The 22,852-nt window shown below is 40.1% G+C and overlaps 1 protein-coding gene across 3 annotated transcripts in view; it reads right to left on the bottom strand.

Moving 5' to 3' along the window:
• Positions 1 to 6,227: 6,227 nt before the first annotated feature.
• adcy8 (adenylate cyclase 8 (brain)) overlaps positions 6,228 to 22,852 on the bottom strand; it is a 190,134-nt gene continuing 173,509 nt past the window's right edge. For all 3 annotated transcript variants that reach the window (XM_055867574.1, XM_055867576.1, XM_055867575.1), the window contains 5 exons: positions 14,427 to 14,585; positions 10,776 to 10,922; positions 7,680 to 7,772; positions 7,244 to 7,358; positions 6,228 to 6,965 (listed from right to left, as the gene is read on the bottom strand). In XM_055867574.1, coding sequence (XP_055723549.1) covers positions 6,475 to 6,965; positions 7,244 to 7,358; positions 7,680 to 7,772; positions 10,776 to 10,922; positions 14,427 to 14,585 — 1,005 coding nt within the window. In that variant the 3' untranslated portion in view covers positions 6,228 to 6,474. The remainder of the gene's footprint in view (positions 6,966 to 7,243; positions 7,359 to 7,679; positions 7,773 to 10,775; positions 10,923 to 14,426; positions 14,586 to 22,852) is intronic.

The raw sequence follows: 22,852 nt of genomic DNA, 5'->3' as shown, positions 1-22,852 counted from the left end.
TGACCTCTTCACCAGACGTGCTACCTTGTCCCGGACCTTCTGTTTTCAAATCTCTCTCTCTTCCTCAGTCTCTACTGTCTCGAACTCTGAATGATCGGCTATGAAAAGCCAACTGACATTTACTCCTGAGCTGCTGACCTGTTGCACCCTCTACAACCACTGTGATTATTATTATTTGACCCTGCTGGTCATCTATGAACGTTTGAACATCTTGGCCATGTACTGTTATAATCTCCACCCGGCCCAGCCAGAAGAGGACTGGCCACCCCTCAGAGCCTGGTTCCTTTCTAGGTTTCTTCATAGGTTCCTGCCTTTCTAGGGTGTTTTTCCTAGCCACTGTGCATCTACATCTGCATTGCTTGCCGTTTGGGGTTTTAGGCTGGGTTTCTGTATAGCACTTTGTGACATCGGCTAATGTAAAAAGGGCTTTATAAATACATTTGATTGATTGATTGATCTTACACACCTTCTCAAAGGCTCTCAACTTAGCATACTTAATTGTCTGCTGATGGTTGCTGGGCTCCTAATTGTATTCAAACTGGTTAGATGTAGGCTTAGGCCACCAGAGCATTCACATGCCCCAATGGGGAATCAACAAGCAGTTGTCTGGACTTCACAGAGCCTCGGAGCCTTCTTTTTCAAACACTGGTGCACAAGTATGTGATACATTTTCACAAGTCTAAGCACAAATCATCAGAATGCTCATATTTCAAAACGGTAAGCACATTTTCAATTGACTGAGTACAACTGTCACGTTCTGACCATAGTTCTTTTGTGTTTTCTTTGTTTTAGTGTTGGTCAGGACGTGAGCTGGGTGGGCATTCTATGTTGTGTGTCTAGTTTGTCCGTTTCTATGTATGGCCTGATATGGTTCTCAATCAGAGGCAGGTGTTTGTCATTGTCTCTGATTGGGAACCATATTTAGGTAGCTTGTTTTGTGTTGGGGTTTGTGGGTGGCTGTCTTCTATCTTTGTGTTCATTGCACCAGATAGGACTGTTTCGGTTTTGCCACGTTTGTTATTTTGTAGTTTGTATAGTGTTCTTCGTTGTCATCTTCAATAAATAGAAGAATGTATTCTAACCACGCTGCGTCTTGGTCCGATCCCTGCTACACCTCTTCAGACGAAGAGGAGGAAGGCTGCCGTTACAACAACAAACAAATTCACGAAGTCACTTGTTGATGGCACCAAATCACTTTCAATTTGGATACATGTTCACTCTAAGTATCTGCAGATTTTCTTGTCATGTTGACAATAGAATTAACTATCACTTATTCAAACTGCTCAAAACGGATAGCTACTGAACCCAAATGATGTGGTACCTAGTTACCGTATGTAGTTTGATAACTGTTGAACACTGTACATTTCTATATTTTATACCTCATAAATGTATTAAATGGACATCAATTTATGTTAATATTTTACACTTAAATGAAATATTGTGCTGTTTGAGCATGCTTTCATTTATACATAAAAAACTTCATTCGCAGGTAAAATGTCAATATTAGTTTCAAGTTTCAATGTCATATGCACAAGTACAGTGAAATGCCTTTCTTGCAAACTGAAAACCCAACAAGGCAATAATCAATAACAATGTATTACTAGAAAAAAACACATGAGAAAAAAGAATAGGAAATACACAATAAAGTAAGTAATTAAGCATAGTATATACAGGAAATATAATATTTACACTGGAGTGGCAGCAGGATATCAGAATAACAGAGTAGCAGCAGCTTGCATGTGAGTGGGTGTGCGGGTGTGTAGAGTCAGTATAAATGTACAGTGGGGCACGCATAATATGCACATACAGTGGGGCAAAAAAGTATTTAGTCAGCCACCAATTGTGCAAGTTCTCCCACTTAAAAAGATGAGAGGCCTGTAATTTTCATCATAGGTACACTTCAACTATGACAGACAAAATGAGAAAAAAAATCCAGAAAATCACATTGTAGGATTATTAATGAATTTATTTGCAAATTATGGTGGAAAATAAGTATTTGGTCATCTACAAACAAGCAAGATTTCTGTCTCTCACAGACCTGTAACTTCTTCTTTAAGAGGCTCCTCTGTCCTCCACTCGTTACCTGTATTAATGGCACCTGTTTAAACTTGTTATCAGTATAAAAGATAAAGTCCACAACCTCAAACAGTCACACTCCAAACTCCACTATGGCCAAGACCAAAGAGCTGTCAAAGGACACCAGAAACAAAATTGTAGACCTGCACCAGGCTGGGAAGACTGAATCTGCAATATGTAAGCAGCTTGGTTTGAAGAAATCAACTGTGGGAGCAATTATTAGGAAATGGAAGACATACAAGACCACTGATAATCTCCCTCGATCTGGGGCTCCACACAAGATCTCACCTCGTGGGGCCAAAATGATCACAAGAACGGTGAGCAAAAATCCCAGAACCACACGGGGGGACCTAGTGAATGACCTGCAGAGAGCTGGGACCAAAGTAACAAAGCCTACCATCAGTAACACACTACGCCGCCAGGGACTCAAATCCTGCAGTGCCAGACGTGTCCCCCTGCTTAAGCCAGTATATGTCCAGGCCCGTCTGAAGTTTGCTAGAGAGCATTTGGATGATCCAGAAGAAGATTGGGACAATGTCATATGGTCAGATGAAACCAAAATAGAACTTTTTGGTAAAAACTCAACTTGTCGTGTTTGGAGGACAAAGAATGCTGAGTTGCATCCAAAGAACACCATACCTACTGTGAAGCATGGGGGTAGAAACATCATGCTTTGGGGCTGTTTTTCTGCAAAGGGACCAGGACGACTGATCCGTGTAAAGGAAAGAATGAATGGGGCCATGTATCTTGAGATTTTGAGTGAAAACCTCCTTCCATCAGCAAGGGCATTGAAGATGAAACGTGGCTGGGTCTTTCAGCATGACAATGATCCCAACACACCGCCCGGGCAATGAAGGAGTGGCTTCGTAAGAAGCATTTCAAGGTCCTGGAGTGGCCTAGCCAATCTCCAGATCTCAACCCCATAGAAAACCTTTGGAGGGAGTTGAAAGTCCGTGTTGCCCAGCAACAGCCCCAAAACATCACTGCTCTAGAGGAGATCTGCATTGAGGAATGGGCCAAAATACCAGCAACAGTGTGTGAAAACCTTGTGAAAACGTTTGACCTCTGTCATTGCCAACAAAGGGTATATAACAAAGTATTGAGATAAACTTTTGTTATTGACCAAATACTTATTTTCCACCATAATTTGCACATAAATTCATTAAAAATCCTACAATGTGATTTTCTGGATTTTTTTTCCTCATTTTGTCTGTCATAGTTGAAGTGTACCTATGATGAAAATTACAGGCCTCTCTCATCTTTTTAAGTGGGAGTACTTGCACAATTGGTGGCTGACTAAATACTTTTTTGCCCCACTGTATGTGCATATTATGCGTTAGTGAGCAAATGATGGAGTGTTTGTGTGTGTTGGACTGACACTGTGTCAGGCCCTTGTGAATGCAAATTTTGAAATAAAAGGTCAATAAAGACACAAGGTTAACTTTTGGAGCCACTTAAACATATTATCTTCTTATTTACAATAAGAGTGACTCTAAGATGACACATGACATTATTTAACATTAAATTCCATTGGGAACAAAACAAACTGAAAATGCATCCAACAATTTTGTGGAGTCACAAGCTTGATTTAGTCATTACATGCTTGGACATACTAAACTTAACTAAATGTGATCCCTTACCCGAGAAAACAGGCTTCTGGGCAAACAGTTGTGCCAAGCTCCTATTTTCACATGCAAATTAGTTTTGTGGCAAACTGTTGCGGTACACTTTGCGGCAACTTGTGAACTTCTGGCAAACAATTCTGTATGAATATGCAAATGTGTTCAGGTTTTTGGCTACTATGTGTTAAACAACATTGAAATGTATCTACATAAACTAAATCACATACCTTTAAAATAAACATACTTTTTAGAGAAAAACACTAAACACACTAAATGTAGTAAATATACTAAACAACATGTATTCAATGTCTTTAACCGATTAAAATGAATCCAATACAATTTGAAATCATCAGCATGGTAATGAAGAAAATACTGGATATTTCCCATATAAATTGTTTAAGCTACAACATTTACATGACAGAAATGTGAACAGCATGGGGATGTTGACCTTTAATAACCCCTTAAGGTCCCAATGCCGGGACAGTTGTTGCTAACGTGCGCTAATGTGACTAGAATGACGTTGTAAGTTACAGCAATCAATGCAAGGTGTAACCACGGCTACAGAGTCATTCAGAAGAGTTGACTCACTTGATGGATTCAGAGGGATGGGAAAACACAAGGTATGTTTGAACAATGGCTTTATGGGCTTTTTTAGTGAGATGAGTGTGTACCATTGTCATAATTAGGCTACTTAATAATATCCCAATATGGAGATATTGAGATTGATTGACCTGAGAGAGATTGACCTGATTCGACTAATTAGCTGCTCACCAGGACTTTGGTTAGCTGAAGCAAGTGTATCTACTCCTCAGGTCCCTTCTCTGTCGGCTGTAGCTTGTGGAAAACAGGACATTTAGGATGTAAGAGAGGGCATTGGAGTGATCATCTACTGCCATCTAGTGGAATATTTAGGGTCCCCCTTCAGAATACTTCAGTGCTACAGGAGAAAATAAACTGGCATTTGCTCCCCATCATTATATATATCTGTGTATGTAGTAAAATACTGTATTACACTTGGAGTTAACACTTAACTACAAACTGTGAAAATAGACCATAATAAAGGAGCGGAGACAAGGCAAGGAAGCCACTTGAGATTGAACCGTAGACACCCAGACTGTAATAACCTTAGACAGCAAACCTGCATCAATAAGCTTACAATCATTGAGTACATTTACATGCACACTAATAATTCGATATTAAACTGATTATGGCAGTTTTCCAAATATTGAAATAACCTTAATCGGCGTAATTTCAAAATTGAAATAAGCATACGCTGATTAAAACACCTGGTTTTCTGAGCAATCTTTAAAATTTAAAATTATTAGGACATGTAAACAGTATATTAATCGGTGCTCCAGCAGTGTATTTGATTTGCGCATGTGACCAGCTTCGGTAGCGCAAGCCTCCCTCTTATGCATGAGTGAAGTATATTCAGAAAAACTGAAAGTAGGCATCTTACAAATAGTTTTCACATACAAACGTTTTCTGTCCGGAATCAAATAGCCTTCGCAAAATGAACATGGTCACTGTGGTAGAGCATTGATTTTGAATACCGATTTTCTTCATTTATTTAAGTCCCATCAGGTAGCTTCATTTCAGATGTGTCCATGTAAACAGGATTATTAGGGATTTTTGCAAAGCATGTAAACATTTTAAACAAACTATTACATTCATCTGACTATCCACAACACTTTTATTATCATTGAGCTGAGAATAATGTTCCCTGTGCACTCCTCTAGTGCTAGAATTTTGAATAAAATCAAGAGTTATTTCCCACTGGGAAACAGACAATTTAATGTCTATTCCACATTGTTTCATTGAAATGACGTGGAAACAACGTTGATTCAACCGGTGTGTGCCCAGTGGGTTGGGAGGTGATTCTCACAGGACTCATTTGAGTTGTTAATTTCCCTCATCACAATGAACTAATGCCTCACTATCATCAGAGACACAGCACAAACGGAACTCATCTATCCAATAGGTGGCTCAGACAGCAGCAGCCTCTTGCACTCTACGCCTCTAAACTAATTTGCAATGAAGTGATTGATCCTAGATCAGTTAGCCCCATTGCAGTGAATACAATTTGTGTTTTTAAAAGCTCTCAAAGCAGTCAAAACAATTAGGAGATGATATTTAGAGCCCCGTTTAAACCTGGTGCTAACAGGCACAATCAGAATGTGGACCAGGAAAGGTCAGAAGTTAGAACCAGGTATAAACAGGGATAAAATAAGTAACTCCAACATGCCAACTTGCAAGTGTTTCTATTTTCTATTGAAGTGATGTTTTGATCTTACCACCATTGTCAGACACATATTGAAAACCTGAACATTTTGGCAAAGAATTTTAGCAAAGTTAACGGATTTTTGCAACTCTAAATTCCTCTCCACGTAGCCAACACTCCTGGGAGATGGGTGTCATGCAGGTACACGGTCCAGCTACTTACGTCTGAGCAGAAAATAAACTACAAGGGCAAGGATTGTTGTATGAATGTCGAGCACTGACAAAATAAAAAAAGTCACCAGACACAAGTTATCTATAAAAAATTAAACTCCTTTATTGTGTTCTCTTATATAAAAGAAATACAAAACAGAAACATTGACACCAGGCAAGTGGTTAGGGGGTATAGTAGGCAGAACATTGAATTGTCAGAAGGATAGATAGATGGATGGCTGGACAGCTGGATGAATGGACAAATCGATGCAATGAGGGCGGATGAAAACAGAAAGCACAGTCCTGTCAAGTCCCCTCCCTCCCTTCCTTTTTGCAGCGGGCCTCCTCAGGGCAACTCAGTCTTATCTGCCACTTCGGCATGGCCAACCTCTGCACCCCCAGGGGCCAGCAACGTCCTCCTGTTGTAGTGGTGATGGCCCTTCATGATGCCCGAGTTGTTGTTCTCGTTCAGGATCTGCTTCTGCTTTTGTCGGTTGAGCGACTGGACCAGGCCCAGCACCACGGCCGCCAGCGAGTACTGGCCCTGGAGCTTGCGCGGCTGCATGATGAGCGGGTTGGGCTGCACACGGCCCATCAGGAAGTGTGTGCGGATCTTGCCCTCCTGCTCGCTGATGCCTTTCACGTAGATCTCGCCACGGTACTCGAAGGCGAAGCCTCGCTCCTTCAGGATCAGGTAGGTGTCCTCAGGCACCTGGATCTTGCCACTCACGCCTGTGCTGTCCATGCGGCTCGACAGGTTCACTGTCTTGCCCCAGATGTCGTACTGGGGCTTCTTGGCGCCGATCACACCCGCCACCACCGAGCCGTGTGCCATGCCTGAGAAAAAGAAGGAGGGGGAAGATGACGAAAATGAAGAGAAGGGGATGGAAAAGGAGGAAGAAGAAGAAAAATGGAATATGAGATGATTGAGTGGAGAAGGGAAATCGAGAAGAAAAAAGGGGAAGATAAAGGAGAGGAAAAGAAAGACGAGTGAGAGTTTTAGAAGAGTTAGCTCCACCTAGTGACAAAACTACAGTATGTTAATGAATTTCAAACACTTTCATAGTCTATTCATTTTGAGTGGTTGCCTGGGAGGAGCACATGGGATTTCTTACCAATTCTTAGCTCAAAGTTGTTGAAGGAGTGCTTGTTGATCTCCTGGATGCTCTCGTTCAGGGCGATGGCAAAGTCGGCCAGCTCACACAGATGACCCCACTTGTCCTCACATTGCTATGAACACAGAGAGGGACAAGAATCAGAGTGACATCAGAAAGAACCCAAACCAGATCGACAGTGAAAACTGAATCACAGATTGAGATTATCGTGTTACCAGTGTCAAATAGAGTCAGAATTATGCCACACATGATGATGTACAGATAAACTACCCCTTTTAGAAATAAGGGTCATGTTCTGCGTTTTTTGTCTTGTTACACCTTGTGCACAAATGTTACATACCTTTCTACTGCACCTACACATACAGCATGTACAAGGTACCAGCAAGTCAGGATATGGCCACGAATTACTAAACCACAAAATGTTGATTTTGCTCACTTGTTTTTCTGGTGACAGTCCGGAGACTGCCATGTAGGTGCTGCCGATAGTCTTAATCTTCTCAATGTCCTGGAATCGTTCCTCACCAAGCAGCTACACAAAGACAAAGACAAACAGGGGACAGAAGAAGCACAAGCAGTCCATTGTTAATTAACTGTGCTCAATATCGCATCACTACTACAAAGGGGTAAACAAGATTTGGTCAATCAATTGCGTGATTGATTGGCACAGTAAGCAACTCATTATACCAAACAACCCATTAGCAACTTATAAAGCAAAGCCATATCACATAAAAGTGTTTCTTCATCCATCCACTGTGCCACTCTGCAGCTGCTACCTAAGTATGTGCTGTATCTTGGGGCAAGTTTCAAGTCGGGAAAAGGCACGTCTATTCCTGTCCAAAGAGGCGAGGCATTAGTCGACTGCAGCTGGTTTGTGTCTTGTTCTGGCTTCGTTTGGTGACATTGACACCGTCCGTGAATAACACGGTTCTATGGCAGATTTAGAACAGAATCTCATTGTCAGATACCACCCATTCCACCAGGATACTCTGTAAAACGATATGCATAGTTTAGTGAAAGATCTCACACTAGTTTTTTTGTACTCTGTTGAAGCAAAGTGATACCTCTAATTTAAAACATTTCATACCATTGCATCTGACTAGCACAACTGTCAACTGTAAAATCACAACAACATTTTTGAGTGTCTGGCCTTCCCTGCTTATTTTGATAGTTTGACTAGTTTGATAGTCATCCAATATGTCATTCTGATGAGTGATTTAAATAAAACATATACAGTATGTTAGTGGGATAAAAAATGTGTGTGATATTTTTTATATATTTTTTTTATATATATTTTTTATTGCAAGCTGCACCATGAAGACCAAGGACCTCTCCAAACAGGTCAGGGACAAAGTGGTGGAGAAGTACAGATCATGGTTGGGTTATAAAAACAATCTGAAACCTTGAACATCCCACGGAGCACCATTAAATCTCTTATTAAAAAATGTAAAGAATATAGCACCACAACAAACCTGCCAAGAGAGGGCCGCCCACCAAAACTCATGGATCAGGCAAGGAGGGCATTAATCAGAGAGGCAACAAAGAGACCAAAGATAACCCTGAAGGAGCTGCAAGGCTCACAGCGGAGATTGGAGTATCTGTCCATAGGAACACCTTAAGCCGTACACTCCACAGAGCTGGGCTTTACGAAAGTGTGGCCAGAAAAAAAGGCATTCCTTAATGAAAAAAATAAGCAAACACGTTTGGTATTTGCCAAGAGGCATGTGGGAGACTCCCCAAACATATGGAAGAAGGTACTCTGGTCAGATGAGACTAAAATGTAGATTTTTGGCCATCAAGGAAAATGCTGTCTGGAGCAAACCCAACACTTCAAATCACCCAGAGAACACTATCCCCACAGAGAAGCATGGTGGCGGCAGCATCATGCTGTGGGGATGTTTTTCATCGGCAGGGACTGGGAAACTGGTCAGAATTGAAGAAATTATGGATGGCGCTAAATAAAGGGAACTTCATGAGGGAAACCTGTTTCAGTCTTCCAAAGATTTGAGATTGGGACGGAAGTTCACCTTCCAGCAGGACAATGACCCTAAGCATATTGCTAAAGCAACACTCGAGTGGTTTAAGGGGAAACATTTAAACGTCTTGAATGGCCTAGTCAAAGCCCAGACCTCAATGCAATTGAGAATCTGTGGTATGACTTAAAGATTGCTGTACAGCAGTGGAACCCATCCAACTTCAAGGAGCTGTAGAAGTTTTGCCTTGAAGAATGGGCCAAAATCCCAGTGGCTTGATGTGCCAGGACATACAACTGTAATTGCTGCGAAAGGTGGCTCTACAAAGTATTGACTTTGGGGAGGGGAGGGGGGGTGAAAAGTTATGCACGCTCAAGTTTTCAGTTTTTTTGTCTTATTTCTTGTTTGTTTCACATTAATTTTTTTTAGCATCAATCAAATGATACAAACACCAAAAAATCCATTTTATTTCCAGGTTGTAAGGCAAAAAAATAGGAAAAATGCCAATTGATTGGGGTGAATACTTTCGCAAGCCACTGTAGGTGTTCCTTTTTCCACTTTTTTATTTGCTGCTTGCGTCACTTTAAAAAATACATGTAATCCGTTAAACACTTAATACAATTTGTATGGCCTCACGTGTGTTTGTTGGGAAAGCAGTTGGGCTATCAACTTACCGTTGAGAGTTTGAATAGTAGCATAGCATACATCAATTATGGGATATTGCAACTAAATACTGTAGATGCTGGTCAGCCTTCCAAGTAAACACTTCTAAGGTAAGATAAGAAGGACTAAAATAATGTGCGTGCTAGCTTCAGCTGTTCATAAATATTTGTATGTTAGTGGGATAAAAAATACACATTAAAAATATATTTTTATTTGCATTATAGAAATGTTTAGTTAAAGCTACAATATGTACATTTTGGGCGACAAGACCAAATTCACATAGAAATGTGTTATAGATCATTCATTCTCATTGAAAGCAAGTCTAAAATGCGGTCGATCTGTTCAATGTGCACTATTTCCCGTTCTTACGTTTCATTTTTGCATCTTTTACTTTCGGTTTTGTACACCAACTTCAAACAGCTGAAAATATTATATTTTTGGTTATGGAAAATATATTTCACAGCAATTTAGATGGTACAATGATTCTCTACACTACTGTATATTTGCTTGTTTTGTCACATAAACTGAAATTAGGCAAACCATTTGAATTTTTGCAACCAGGAAATGGCAGAGTGATTTCTGTATACTGCAGCGCAGAGTACCTGGATGCGCAGAGTACCCTTAGCTGTGGTATATTAGCCATATACCACAAACCGGCGAGGTGCCATATTGCTATTATAATCAGGTTACCAACAAATTTGTATTTTTTTTGTCATACCCGTGGTATGCGGCTTTCAGCCATTCAGCACTCAGGGCTCGAACCACCCGGTTTATAATTAAATATATAGTCTCTTCACTCTGTCTAGCCCATTTACGATCAATGAAACAAAAAAAACAAAAAAAAACAAAAAAGTACTTTTTTGCGGGACAGTGAAAAGGACAATGTTGCAGTTCCCCACCTCATCAAAGTCGGCAATGATCTCGTTGAGGAGGCGCAGACACTCCACTCCTTGGTTGTTCATCTCTGTTTGGGAGTAGAAGTCGGCAAAGCCCGGGATGGAGGCGAACATCACACCCACAGCATCGTAAGACTGGGAGTAAAGCTCCTGTGGAACAAAACGTGGGCAATGTATGTTTAAAGAAAGTGGGGCAGGGAAAAAGCCATTGAACATTACATATAATGGAATTCTAACAACGTCAGGTAGTCATATACACTTATTTGGAAAAGGTCAAGGATGGAGGGGACATGTGATTTGCTCATATGATTTGAAAAACGAATCAGGAGTAGGCAGCACCATAAGTAAGCGAGTAAACTGAGATATGACTAAGGGGTTGATCAGGGCAATTTTTCCATAAATAGACTTTTACAACGGTAGAATTTTAATGGCACGTCATGCCTAAAAAATGGCTGTGGTGGTTCTTGTGTTAACATTTTACTGCAGTGGGTTAAATCAGGGTCAATCAGGGTTTCTTGGTAGTCTTCAACAAATCTACTTTGAAACAAAAGTGTAAACCTCACACACATGGTAATGGACTTCAAAAAAATAAGACACCCGTACCATGTCAGATATAGAGATATATACTAATTTTTGAGTTTGCATCCCAATATGACATTTTATATACATCACAGAAGACTGAAATATAACAAAACCGTTCGACAATGAAACACTGGATTTGTAATCATTATAATGATTAATTATGAAATCATGAAAAATATGAATGACATTCCACCCATGAGGCGATTTGGTGATTTGACTGCAGGAAAGAGGTCTAAGTTCATTTTAGTTAGTCTTGTAGATTAACAATACTTAGTCACACATCTAGGTCTTTTTTTTAATTTTTTTTTATTTAATGTTTAAAACATACAATATACTTGCAGTGAAGCCACTCAACAACTACACATTAGTCATCTAACAGACTATCACATTAGTCATCTAACAGACTCCCATCCAGAGCGACACACAGAAGCAACCAGGGTCAACGCCCAGCTCAAGGGCACGTCGACACGTCGAGGGAAAAAAAAAAAAAACGGGGACCTGAACCAGCGATCCATCAGCCACCGGCCCAAGCTCCCAACCGCCAGCCCTCCAAGATCCCCCCCCACAGTTCCACAAGAGCTGCCCCTCAACCATCCGAGCCCCCCCCCCCCCACAGAAGAAATACAAATAAATAATAATAATAATTCAAAAAATATATTCCATTCCCCACCCCCAAGACCCCCCCATGCACCAACGACCAACATTTTGTTGGTGGCAAGAATTCTATTTAATTATTTTAGCTGAAAAGCACGAAGTCTTGAATCTTGCGTTGTTTTATATATCAACTCATACTCATAAAATATCAACTCATAAAAATGTAAGCGTACCATGGAATCGGTACATCAAAAATTTATTCCCAACTATTTTGCTATCTATATGGCACAGCCGTCAACATCCTGGTCCTCAAATTAAACTGATATACTTTCCTATTTATGCTATTTTGTATTTGGCCCACCGACCATCCGCTCAAGAAAGAAAATTGTCTCGTGGCTGAAGCTAGTTGATGATCCCTGTTGTTGACCCATGCTGAATTTGACTATGGGAAGTAGCCTATACAAACTGATCATAACCAAAGATTATCTATGTATTGCCATAACCAGAATGTTATAACCTTTGTGTGTGTAGAGGTTTCGATGCATATTAGCTTTTTTGATTGAGTTTGCACAACCAATGTTAATATGTTAAAATTGCCAAAAAATTGCCGTCTATGACCCCCAACCTGGTCTCAGAGCATTTTGTATGATTCTGTATGTAAATCCGAGACACTCCATTTAGTATAATATGTTACGTTTCGTATGGTATGTATTATTTGTGGATGTTACAAATTACAATTTGTATTATATGTTACGAATTTACAAAACATACAATACGTTACAAATCTGGAAAACTTACAATATGTTACGAATTTGCTAAATGTATGATATGTTAAGAATTCTAGCTAGGTGGCTAGGTCGGTAACGTTAGCTAGCTCGCTAACTTTAACTAGGCTAGGGGTTAGGAGTTAGGTTAAAGGGTTAGGGGAAGGGTTAGCTGAAAGGTTTAAGGTTCAAGGTGAATGCACCAATTTGTAAGTCGCTCTGGATAAGAGCGTCTGCTAAATGACTTAAATGTAAATGTAAATGTTCGGGTTATCTAACATGCTAAGTAGCCTCAAAGTAGCTAAAGAGTAGTAAGAAGTTGAAAATTGCTAATTAGCTAAAATTCCAATCTCCCACCTTTAATTTTTGCCTTAAGTAACCATTTTATGTAACCATATGTAACATAAAATATATTAAATGGAGTGTCACAGATTTACATACAGAATGATATGAAACGCTCTATGACCAGGTTGTATGTGTTTATATGTATTTTTTTGTATGTGTTTAAGGTAAAAATGTAAGCGTGAATTCAGAGGTAAACCCTGTAAATAAATAAAAACGTATCTTCTTCAAAACTTTCCTTTCACATTCGGAAGCCTTCAAAACTGAGTCCCTGACTCATATATGGGGATGTGTAGAACAATGGGTTATCTCCCACCAACTGACATGTTATTACCATCAAATTAAAAGGAGGAAACATTAATAAAAGTGTCTTGTTTTATAAAGCTTTCAGGCTGACTGAATCTAACTCTCTCTGCACTTCGTGAAAGCATCCTGAAGGCCGACCGTTCATACCACCGCCACCCTCTTTCCACGTTTCGGTCTGAAGTTTGTCGGAAAATCCATTACGGCTCTCAAAGGGCATATGTAATTAGCATACGTTGAGGTTTATGGAACCGATTGTGAAGAATGTTTGACGACAGCTCTTGATAGGTAAATATGTCAATAGTGTCATTTTGGTTGAGTAAAGAAGTGAAAAGTCCTCTTAATGCTCCAAATCACAAATGTAACGTAACTTGAGTTTGGTTCAAGTAGAGGTAAAACAAATGAAACTGGGTTGTGTATGACCCCCAACACTGAAATAATATATTAATATAGATGCCATTTTTTTCAAAAGCAATTTACAGCAATGCTCTGCATATATTTTCATATGAGTGGCCCCAGCAAGAAATGAACCAACAACCCTAGCATTGCTGTAACGACTCCCACCAAAGGTGGCTCCCCTTCCTGGTCGGGTGGCGCTCGGCGGTCGTTGTCACCGGCCTACTAGCTGCTACTGACTTTTCCTCCCCCTCCCTTTTTGTTGAGTAGGTGCACCTGTTTGTGGTTAGGGTGATTTGTGGGGCTTTATTACCCAGCAGCCCGGTCTGTACATTCTTGTTGTGTCTGGGTATCGTGTTGGTTGGTATTTTCAGTGGTTCTCACTCTGTTTGGGGTGAAGCATTTGTTTTTTGAGTAGCGTCGTGTTTGCACCCGTGTGGGTAATTAAATTTTGAACGCTACTCTGAACTCTCTGTCTCCTGCGTTTGACTCCTTGTTCATCCACTACACCTCGGGCATTACAATTGCAAACACCATGCTCTAGCATCTGAGCTACACAGGACCACACAAGCCATTAGTTATTAAAAAGACCATAAATACGGTACATTATTAAGTTGAACATATCCCGAACAGTCTATCAGACGAAAATAAGGTAGATATAATTCCAGCTGACCTCATTATCCCGATCCTTCTCCAGGAAATGGCGGGCAACGTGACTTGGCAGAATATTCCGGAGCATGTTCTCGTTGTGTTCCCGGAGCTCCTTCATCTCGTTGATCTCCTCCTTGGCCTGGACACGCCAGAGGAAATCCAGCCGGGCAGTGTATTCCAGCTATGGGGTAAAAATATAAATATCAGGGCCACAATAGGTACAATGTTAAGGAAAGTTCAGATAAAATCACAAATTATTCTGCATCTTCATCAAACCTTGAATAATATTTAGCAGACGCTTTCATCCAAAGCGATTTACAGTACTGCGTGCATACATTTTCATGTGGGTGGCCCCAGCGGGAATCGAGCTCACGATCCATAACAGTCCATTGTTGCTCTACCAACTGAGCCACACAGTACCACAACTGAACTGAATTGTATTGAATAGAAACAGACTGTCTCCTCATTCTGTCACCATTTAGAAGGGAAAACTTGGTTTGTGGGGTTAGAGTTAAGGTCAGGATAGTTAGAATTTCATGTGATCATGCCATACAGTAGAACTGTGTTACGCCTCAAGAATACAGAATATCACAGAAGCCAGAAAAGAGGACAATATAAAATGAGAAATCACTATTAATTTGTGTGTGCAGACCTTTATGTAAGGCAAAGGTAAAGTGGATACCAAAAAAACAATTCAGGTAAAATGAAAATAAACATTTTAGGGTGACCCAAGAAATTACAGTTGAAGTCAGAAGTTTACATACACCTTAGCCAAATATATTTAAACTCAGTTTTTCACAATTCCTGACATTTAATCCTTGTAAAAATTCCCTCTTAGGTCAGTTAGGATCACCACTTTATTTTAAGAATATGAAAGGTCAGAATAATAGTAGAGAGAATGATTTATTTCAGCTTTTATTTCGTTCATCACATTCCCAGTGGGTCAGAAGTTTACCATACACACATTGCCTTTAAATTGTTTAACTTGGGTCAAAAACGTTTCGGGTACCCTTCCACAAGCTTCCCACAATAAGTTGGGTGAATTTTGGCCCATTCCTCCTGACAGAGCTGGTGTAACTGAGTCAGGTTTCTAGGCCTCCTTGCCAGCACACGCTTTTTCAGTTCTGCCCACACATTTTCTAGAGGATTGAGGTCAGGGCTTTGTGACGGCCACTCCAATACCTTGACTTTGTTGTCCTTAAGCCATTTTGCCACAACTTCGGAGGTATGCTTGGGGTCATTGTCCATTTGGAAGACCCATTTGCTACCAAGCTTTAACTTCCTGACTGATGTCTTAAGATGTTGCTTCAATATATCCACATCATTTTCCTGCCTCATGATGCCATCTATTTTGTGAAGTGCACCAGTCCCTCCTGCAGCAAAGCACCCCCACAACATGATGCTGCCACCCCCGTGCTTCACAGTCAAGATGGTGTTCTTCAGCTTGCAAGCCTCCCCCTTTTTCCTCCAAACATAACGATGGTCATTATGGCCAAACAGTTCTATTTTTGTTTCATCAGACCAGAGGACATTTCTCCAAAAAATACGATCTTTGTCCCCATGTGCAGTTGCAAACCGTAGTCTGGCTTCTTTATGGCGGTTTTGGAGCAGTGGCTTCTTTCTTGCTGATCGGCCTTTCAGGTTATGTCGACATAGGACTCGTTTTACTGTGGATATAGATACGTTTGTACCTGTTTCCTCCAGCATTTCACAAGGTCCTTTGCCGTTGTTCTGGGATTGATTTGCACTTTTCGCACCAAAGTACGTTCATCTCTAGGAGACAGAACGCGTTTCCTTCCTGAGCAGTATGACAGCTGCGTGGTCCAATGGTGTTTATACTTGCGTACTATTGTTTGTACATATGAACGTGGTACCTTCAACTTAGTGCATGTAAACTTCTGACCAATTGGAATTGTGATGCATTGAATTGTTGGAAAAAATACTTGTGTCATGCACAAAGTAGATGTCCTAACCAACTTGCCAAAACTATAGTTTGTTAACAAGAAATTTGTGGAGTGGTTGAAAAACGAGTTTTAATGACTGCACCCTAAGTGTATGTAAATTTCCGACTTCAACTGTAATTGTTATTTACATATTTACGGCCCGATTCTGACTTAAGAAATTATGCCTTTCTTAAGCATGCCTTTCCTACGCACTTCTCAGAAGTTGGTATTCAGACTTACCTTATGAAGGTGTGTCATGGGCCGTGTCAATGTAATTTAACCTCTAAAAATTCTCCTAGTTTTCATTCAATAGGGTTGTTTATTTTAAGCCATCCCTTTAAATATGGTGTAAATACGGTGCATTGAATCAGAAGGCTCATTCATCACACAACCCAATGATAATACTTTAATGATTTCTTCATTGGCAAGATTAGCAATCGTAAGCATGACATGCCAGCAAAAAACGCTGACACTACACATCCAAGTATATCTGACCAAATTATGAAAGATAAGCATTGTAATTGTTTATTCATACTGTGAGTGTGGAAGAGGCGAAACAATTATTGTTATCTATCAACAATGACAAGCCACCGGGGTCTGACAACTTGGATGGAAAATTACTGAGGATAACAGTGGACGATATTGCCACTCCTATTTGTCATATCTTCAATTTAAGCTTACTAGAAAGTGTGTGCCCTTAGGCCTGGAGGGAAGAAAAAGTCATTCAGCTTCCTAAGAATAGTAAAGCCCCCTTTACTGGCTCAAAAAAGCCAACCAATCAGCCTGTTACTAGGGCTGTGGCGGTCACACAATTTCATCAGCCGGTGATTGTCAAGCAAATAACTTTGGTCGCATGGTAATTGACCGTTAATTAACATAAATACGTTTAGCATCTCCTGGCTTCCACACATAGCCTACAAGCCTACAAATCCATGTAATATAGCCTACTCCTTCACAATAAATCCATTATTTATTTTAGACAGGTCTAAAGAAGCATGATATGAAGAAAATGTAGTCTATTTCAGAAGAACATAATAGCATACTCTGAGTACTGATGTGGCCAAATGGCTGTGGACTACACTAGTTAATTTAGCAGAAAATATTTGCTTAGAATTCCGTGGCATTATTTTATAGTATGAAGAATACAACTGAACAAAGCTGAATATAATATAAATATTTTCTCCAACCGATTTGAGGGAGTGTGCATTCTGTATTGAGCGGTTAACAAAGAAATAGGTACTCCAATATGCTCAATTTAGAGTTATTAATGAAACTTTAGCTGTTCTACAAATTATTAGATATATGTTTTGATTTTTAATACATTGTAAGGCTGCAGGATGAGACTAACGATGATTTGATTAAAGTCACTTGAAAGGCATGAGCCCTGCTTTGTTTTTTTTGCAAAGGCTCTACAGCCTTCAATTGTCTCTCATTCACAATTTGACAAGCACTTGATAATGCCTCGAATTTCACGGCAGCATCCCCCTTTTGGCCGTAATGCACCCTACAAAAATCCATGCCTTTTGCGGCCCGGAGTGCTGCATTGTGCCCTTCTCCCTGAGAGCTGAGCAATCCAAAGCGCCTCTCAATCACATGGCTCTCCATCACGTGATCGGTTCTTTCTCACAGGCTACAAGTGAAGACAGACACATCAGGGACGCAACCAATTCCGAGGTGCATATTAAAGATATTTACTTTTTGTCAGCCAACAAGATGAGTAGGCCTAACCAACAGCAAAAGCACCAGCTTATGTCAATCTACTATCCCCCATAATACAAAAGTCAACCTATTCTAAATCTTGATATGAATAATTCAGAAATTGAGCAAGTTGTGGTGACTAAACTGCTTGGAGTAACCCTGGATTTTAAACTGTCATGGTAAATACAAATTGATACAACAGCAGCTAAAATGGGGAGAAGCCTGTCCCTAATAAAGCGCTGCTCTGCCTTCTTAACAGCACTATCAACACAGGAGGTCCTACAGGCCCTAGTTTTGTCGCACCTGGACTATTGTTCAGTTGTGTGGTCAGGTGCCACAAAGAGGTACTTTTGCGATATTGCGAATATTGCGATTGACTCAGAACAGGGCAGCACGGTTGGCCCTTGGATGTATAAAAAAAATATTGGTCAAAAGGTTTGGACACAGCTACTGATTCAAGGATTTCTCTTTATTTGTACTATTTTCTACATTGTAGAATATTAGTGAAGACATCAAAACAATGAAATAACACATATGGAATCATGTTTTAATCAAAAAGGTGTTACATCAAAATGTCATTTTTGAGATTCTTCAAAGTAGCCACCCTTTGCCTTGATGACAGCTTTGCACACTATTGGCATTCTCTCAACCAGCTTCAACTGGAATGCTTTTCCAACAGTCTTGAAGAAGTTCCCACAAATTCTGAGCACTTGTTGGCTGCTTTTCCTTCACTCTGCGGTCTGACTCATCCCAAACCATCTCAATTTGGTTGAGGTCGGGGGATTGCAGAGGCCAGGTCATCTGATGCAGCACTCCATCACTCTCCTTCTTGGTAGAATAACCCTTACATAGCCTGGAGGTGTATTGGCTCATTGTCTTGTTGAGAAACAAATGATAGTCCCTCTAAGCGCAAACCAGATGTGATGGTGCATCGCTGCAGAATGCTGTGGTAGCCATGCTGGTTAAGTGTGCCTTGAATTCTAAATAAATCACAGACAGTGTCACCAGCAAAGCACCCCCACACCATAACACCTCCTCCGTGCATTATGTGGGAAATACACATGCGGAGATCATCCGTTCACCCACACCGAATCTCACAAAGACACAGAGGTTGGAACCAAAAATCTCAAATTTGGACTCTAGACCAAAGGATAAATTTCCACCGGTCTAATGTCCATTGCTCGTGTTTCTTGGCCCAAACAAGTCTCTTCTTCTTATTGGTGTCCTTTAGTAGTGGTTTCTATGCAGCAAATACACCATGAAGGCCTGATTCACAGTCTCCTCTGAACAGTTGATGTTGAGATGTGTCTGTTACCTGAACTCTGTGAAGACTTTATTTGGGCTGCAATTTCTGAAGCTGGTAACTCTAATGAACTTATCCTATGCAGCAGAAGTAACTCTAGGTCTTCCATTCCTGTGGCGGTCCTCATGAGAGCTAGTTTCATCATAGCGCTTGATGGTTTTTGCAACTGCACTTAAAGAAACTTTCAAAGGTCTTGATATTTTCCGTATTGACTGACCTTCATGTCTTAAAGTAATGATGGACTGTCGTTTCTCTTTGCTTATTTGAGCTGTTCTTGCCATAATTGGTATTTTACCTTAATAGGGCTATCTTCTGTATACCCCCCTACCTTGTCACCACACAACTGATTGGCTCAAACGCAGTAAGAAGGAAAGAAATTCCACAAATTAACAAGGCACACATGTTAGTTGAAATGCATTCCAGGTGACTACCTCATGAAGCTGGTTGAGAGAATGCCTAGAGTGTGCAAAGCTGTCATCAAGGCAAAGAGAGACTATTTGAAGAATCTCAAATATATTTTGATTTGTTTAACACTTTTTTGGTTACTACATGATTCCATATGTGTTATTTCATAGTTTTGATGTCGTCATTATTATTCTACAATGTAGAAAATAGTAAAAAAAATAAACAAAAACCTTCAATGAGTAGGTGTTCTAAAACTTTTGACTGGTAGTGTATATTTAACCTTGATTTAAACTAGGATGTACACAGAGGCCTAACGTCAAAGTCAATCTCTCTTAGCTCAAAGTGAAGGAGAGATTGACTTCATCGCTACGTGTATTTGTGAGAGATATTGACATGTTGAACTACTGGGACACAGCTCAGACACTCATGCATACCCCACAAGACATGCCACCATAGGTATCTTCATAGTCGCCAAGTCCAGAACAGACTATGGGAGTCGCATACTACTACAAAGAGCCATCACTACATGGAACTATATTCCACATCAAATAACTCATGCAAGCAGTAAAATTAGATTTAAGAAACAGATACAAATACACTTTATGGAACAGCGGGGACTCTGAAGCAACACAAACACAGGCACATGCATACAAACACACAATAACATAAGCACTATACACATGGATTTTGTGTTGTAGATATGTGGTAGTAGAGTAGCGGCCTGAGCGCACACATGTAATGTGTTGTGAAATCTGTTGTGAATGTATTTTAATGTTTTTTTAAATTAAATTAATTTTGCTGGATCCGAGGAAACGGCTATCCATAATAAATACAAATACCTTTGTTAGAATATTGTTAACATACTTAATAGGATATATTGAGAGAACGGGTTCACAATATTAGGGATCAATGAAAGAAAGACATTGAAAAATATACATCTTCTTCTCCTTTTCAGCATCAACTGGTAGATTTAAAAATAGTAGAATCTTGTAGATTATTTAGAGTTAGGAAAGTATTTATGAATCAAAAATAACTGGTTTAGAGTGCCTTTACGTATGAAAGAAAAACAATAGTTTGATTCATTCTGAAAATAGCCACATTCAGTTACCCATTATAACGTTGGAAGAGTATTGTACATATCATTTATAATAGGGATAATAGTGGTCAATAGTAGGCAATACCCTCGTCTATTGCCTGCACTAACCATGGAACTGTGTGATGACGCAGCCAAGTATTGCGCCATGTGTCGGGTTCAAACTGTTACGGCTTGGTTCTGCGCTCCACTCCATAGCAATTTAATTCGCATACATGTCTTTTTTATATGATCAACTCTTACTAATGATCCTCAGCAACAACCACATGGCCGTGATTGCTTTTACAGAGGACGCATATGAAGGGAAACAAAACATGTTTTTAAATGGAATGATAATGTAGGCCGGCTACTCCCAAACTGGGGGGAATAAAAGGGGTACGCGCAATGCTGTCGGTGGTACGCCAAATAAAAATGTGATTCACATTTTCAAACAGTCCATTTAGATTTTCCAACGGGCCTATACATTTGGGTGATGTTTTTTCCACACCTGAGTGTCATCGTTTCACTGCCAAAAATAAATTTTAACCATCTAGTGTTCAGCAAAATAACAACACAATGTCAATTACTGTTAAGGCTGTCGCTTTCCTCATCCTCAGATGAGGTGAGGAGAGAAGGATCTTCAGACCAAAATGCGGAGTCAGGGAAATAAGCCATCTTTATTACAAATACGACGGCCACTAAACAAAACAAAACACTTTCAAAACTTACACAAAATAACAAAACGTAACGAACGGAACCTGAACATAAACTTACATCGACAAACGGAAACTCACGAACAGGAACGTTACATCGAAACGTACGAACAGCCAAACAGCCCCGATAGTGAATAACATCGAACACAACGAAGACATCACAGGAGACAATCACCCACAAACAAACAGTGAGAATGCCCTACCTAAATATGACTCTTGATTAGAGGAAAACGCAAACCACCTGCCTCTAATCAAGAGCCATACCAGGCAAACCAAAACCAACATAGAAACAAATAACATAGACTGCCCACCCAAAACTAACGCCCTGACCATAAACACATAAAAACAACATAAAACAGGTCAGGACTGTTACAATTACAGGTAGCCTAGTCAAATAATTAACATCCAATCACATTAACCGTTACTCTCTCACGGGAAACCTTCACTCTTGCGCAGACATTTATAAATGAAACATGCCAATTTGAAAAATAATCCACGGGAGTTTTTGGAGTGAGAATTAAGATGACTTTTGAATAGTAAGACATGTATAAAAGCAACAGATACCATTAATAAGAAGGGGCTAGAAGCGTCTTATATGGTGAGCTACAGAGTGGCTAGGACAGGCAAGCCCCATACTATTGTGGAGGACTTAATTCTTCCTGCTGCTGCGGATATGGCTGAGACAATGCTGGGGAAAAAGGCCCAAAAAACTATACAGACAATGTCTCCATCAAACAACACTGTTTCACGAAGCATCAGAGGTATGGCAGGAGATGTTTTGAAACAATTACTGCTTCGCATACAAGCCAGTGAATTCTATGCGTTACAGCTGGATGAGTCAACAGACATGGCGGGCCTGGCACAGCTCCTGGTAAATGTCCATTACTTTTATGGGGGATCAAATAAGGAAGACATCCTCTTCTGCAAACCAGGACAGCAGGAGAGTATATTTTTAAAGTACTGGACAGCTTTGTGACATCAAATGGACTTTGGTGGTCAAGATGTGTTGGTACAGTGGTTCTTCTAAAAGTTGCGTCATACTGCAGAATAAAACCTTGCGGGCTGCTGCAGCATTCTATGGCACGTTATTTAATTGTCAGAAATATTTTACGTTAATGCAAGTTAGTTCTAGTTTGACCACCAGAGGGCATCTTTGAGAAGCATTTGATAGTCTCCCATATTGGCATTACTAGAGAATTTAAAACCTTTTGTGTAACAACATAGTACATAGGATTGATTTTAAGAAATTTGGCTGAATAAATTTGATGAATATTATGGTGCTCCTATTCTGAGAAAAATGAAAAAAGGAAACCC

This window comes from Salvelinus fontinalis, chromosome 17, assembly GCF_029448725.1.
Source record: "Salvelinus fontinalis isolate EN_2023a chromosome 17, ASM2944872v1, whole genome shotgun sequence".
In the NCBI taxonomy this organism is placed as follows: domain Eukaryota; kingdom Metazoa; phylum Chordata; class Actinopteri; order Salmoniformes; family Salmonidae; genus Salvelinus; species Salvelinus fontinalis.
This window is presented reverse-complemented; position numbering and strand designations above follow the sequence as displayed.